Source organism: Numida meleagris, chromosome 3 (genome assembly GCF_002078875.1).
Source record: "Numida meleagris isolate 19003 breed g44 Domestic line chromosome 3, NumMel1.0, whole genome shotgun sequence".
Lineage (NCBI taxonomy): Eukaryota > Metazoa > Chordata > Aves > Galliformes > Numididae > Numida > Numida meleagris.
In genome coordinates this window covers 6999120-7001683 of record NC_034411.1, presented here as the reverse complement: position 1 = coordinate 7001683, position 2564 = coordinate 6999120, and the positions used below count along the sequence as shown (strand labels likewise).

General features: G+C 62.2%; 1 protein-coding gene across 1 annotated transcript in view; it reads left to right on the top strand.

The window, feature by feature from the left end:
* MEIS1 (Meis homeobox 1) overlaps positions 7-2564 on the top strand; it is a gene marked incomplete in the record, with an annotated part of 95798 nt that continues 93240 nt past the window's right edge. The window contains 2 exon segments of the mRNA XM_021392939.1: positions 7-223; positions 1218-1444. Of these exon segments, the coding sequence (XP_021248614.1) occupies positions 212-223; positions 1218-1444 (239 nt within the window).

Sequence of the window (2564 nt, the reverse complement as noted above, 5' to 3'; positions counted from 1 at the left end):
TTTTTCTTTTTTTTTTTTTAATGCTGAGTTACCGCACCGCTCCGCTGAGCCCCGGCGAGCCGAAGACGTCCCCCGGCGGCTTTCCTGGCTGGCGACGCTGAGGGATTTTTGCATTTTTGGGGAGAGGGGGGGACCGCGCGGCTCTTTCCTTTCACGCTGGCCTCACGGAGGATTTATTAGAAGTTGAAGTAGGAAGGGAGCGAGCAGGCCGATGGCGCAAAGGGTACGTATCCAAACCTGCGGTTCGCTGCGAAACGACACCCACACGCGGCTGCCAGAGGGCTGCGAAAAACTTTTTGCTTTTTCCTTCCCTCCCTTCGGAGCGGGGCACGGCGCGGTGGCCCGGCCCGGGCCGTTCCTCGCTCCCGGCGAGCGCTGCCGGCTCCGTGCGCCCATCCCGGGGCGGCTCTCGGGCCCCTCGCGCTGCGGCCGGGGCCGGGCCGGGGGCGGCGGTGCTGCCCTCCTGCTGCCCGGCTCCGTGCCCGGCTCCGCGTGCGTGGCTGTGGGAGCGCTCCGCCGCGCTGCGAGGATGCGCCGCGTCCCTTCGGGGGGGAGCTCCGTGCTGGATGTAGGCGCAACTTTTTGTTCTTTTTTTTTTTTTTTCCTTTTTCCCCCGCTTTTTTTATTTTTTTTTACCCCTCGTTATTTATTTATTTCTTTCCTTCCCTCGCTTTTTTTTTTTTTTTTTTTAAATTCATTTTCGGTGCAGCAGCGCGGTGGGCAGAGCTGCTCCAACAGCGCGTCCCTTTAATTCGAATTAAAGCGAGCGGCGCTGCCATGTGCGCTGCTACTCGGGCTCTCTCCCCGTTCCCCCCCGCGAAGCTGTGTCCTACCCCGCACAGACCCCGCACGGCGCTGCCCCCGCCCGGGACCCGCGCCCGCCGCCTTTAACAAAGAAATGCTTTCCCCGGGGCCGGGCAGCCTCCGGGCGCGGGGTGCGGGCGGGCAAAGCGAACCCCCCGGTTTTTCTCCTTCTTTTTTAACCTCCCTCCCCACCGCTGAACTCCTCATCCCGCCGGTTCGGTACCCGGCTCCAAAAGTTTATCAGCGGGGCGGCTCGGGCCGAGTTACACCGTGGGGGGCGCGGGGGGTGCCGAGTTAAACCGCTTTTTGCTGTCGCCCCCTCTCCCCGGGGCTCTCAGCCTTCTCCCCCCGGAGCTGGAGGAGGGGGTACCCACGCCCCCCCCGCTGACCCCTGTCCGCTCTGTGCCCCGCAGTACGACGAGCTGCCCCACTACGGCGGCATGGAGGGGGTGGGCATCCCCACCACCATGTACGGGGACCCGCACGGCGCCCGCCCCATGCAGCCCGTGCACCACCTGAACCACGGGCCGCCGCTCCACTCGCACCAGTACCCGCACGCCGCCCACGCCAACGCCATGCCCCCTGCCATGGGCGCCTCGGTCAACGATGCCCTCAAGAGAGATAAAGATGCCATCTACGGGTAGGTGCCGGGCGCGGCTGCGCGCCCGCGCGACTTTGCGCGGCCCCCGGGGATGCCCCTGCGCGACGCTGGGAGCGGGGCCGCCGGGTTCCCCCTCGCCCCCCCGCGTCCCCTCCGTCTTATTTTTTCCCCCCTTAAAACGGTGTCCCCCCCAAGTTGGAAACGGCGGAGGGAGGAGGAAGGAAGGAGGAAATATTCCCAGGGCGCAACCTGCGCGCGGGTGGCTTCGCCCAACTTTCCGCCCCGCTCGCAGCGAGGGGACAGCTCCGAGCTGCTCCGCTTTTCTCAACCTCTTACGATTTTAGTTTTTCATTTGGGAAGCTTGCCGGGCCGGGCCGGGTGGGAGCGGTGCGCGGTGCGGTCCCTCAGCCCGCAGCACTCCGTGGGGGAACTTTCAGAGCCTCTTAAAATCGCTCTGCAAAGAGTTGCGCGCTGCGGCGGGCGAGAAATCACGGCGCTCGATCGCTTTCTCAGAAATCCGGAGGGCTCTCTGAGCTCAGCGCTGTGCCCTCCGGGAAAAAAAAAATACAAAAAAAAAAATTAAAAGATTAAAAAGAAAAAAAAAGTATGAAGCTCTGAAAAAAAAAAAAAAGATATCTATACATCGAGACGCGTGTGTACCCGCACTCGCTCCTTTCTTGCAATAACGAAGGGGCCGGGGGCCCCGCAGCCGCTCCGGGTGCCCCTTCCCGGGCCCGCAGCTGGGGGGGCCATGTGGGGCTCTGGGGCTCGGGGCTCCCGGCGGTGTCACTGTCATGACGGAGGGGGTCGTGTCCTGGAGGGGCTTTGCTGGTGGCGTCCCTTTTTTTTGTCTTTTTTTCCCCCCCTCCTCCTGTATCCTTACTTTCGCTCCCAGAAAGTCTTCCAGCTGGGGCAGGGGCGCGGGGGGGTGGGAATGAAAAGCACGAAAGCGTACGGCCGTAGATTACAATTTCGGGCTCGTTATTCTGCTTTTTACCCACGCGTTTGATTTCGTATTTCTTACTCTTTTATTTTATTTTGTTCCAAGAGAAGGAAACTTAATTCAAAATGGCTGCTGGAACCGCTGGGGTTTATTCTTAGCCCGGCCGAAGGGTGCCGGGAGATGCGCGGCCGCGGGCGGGCCGGGCCGGGGGTGGCG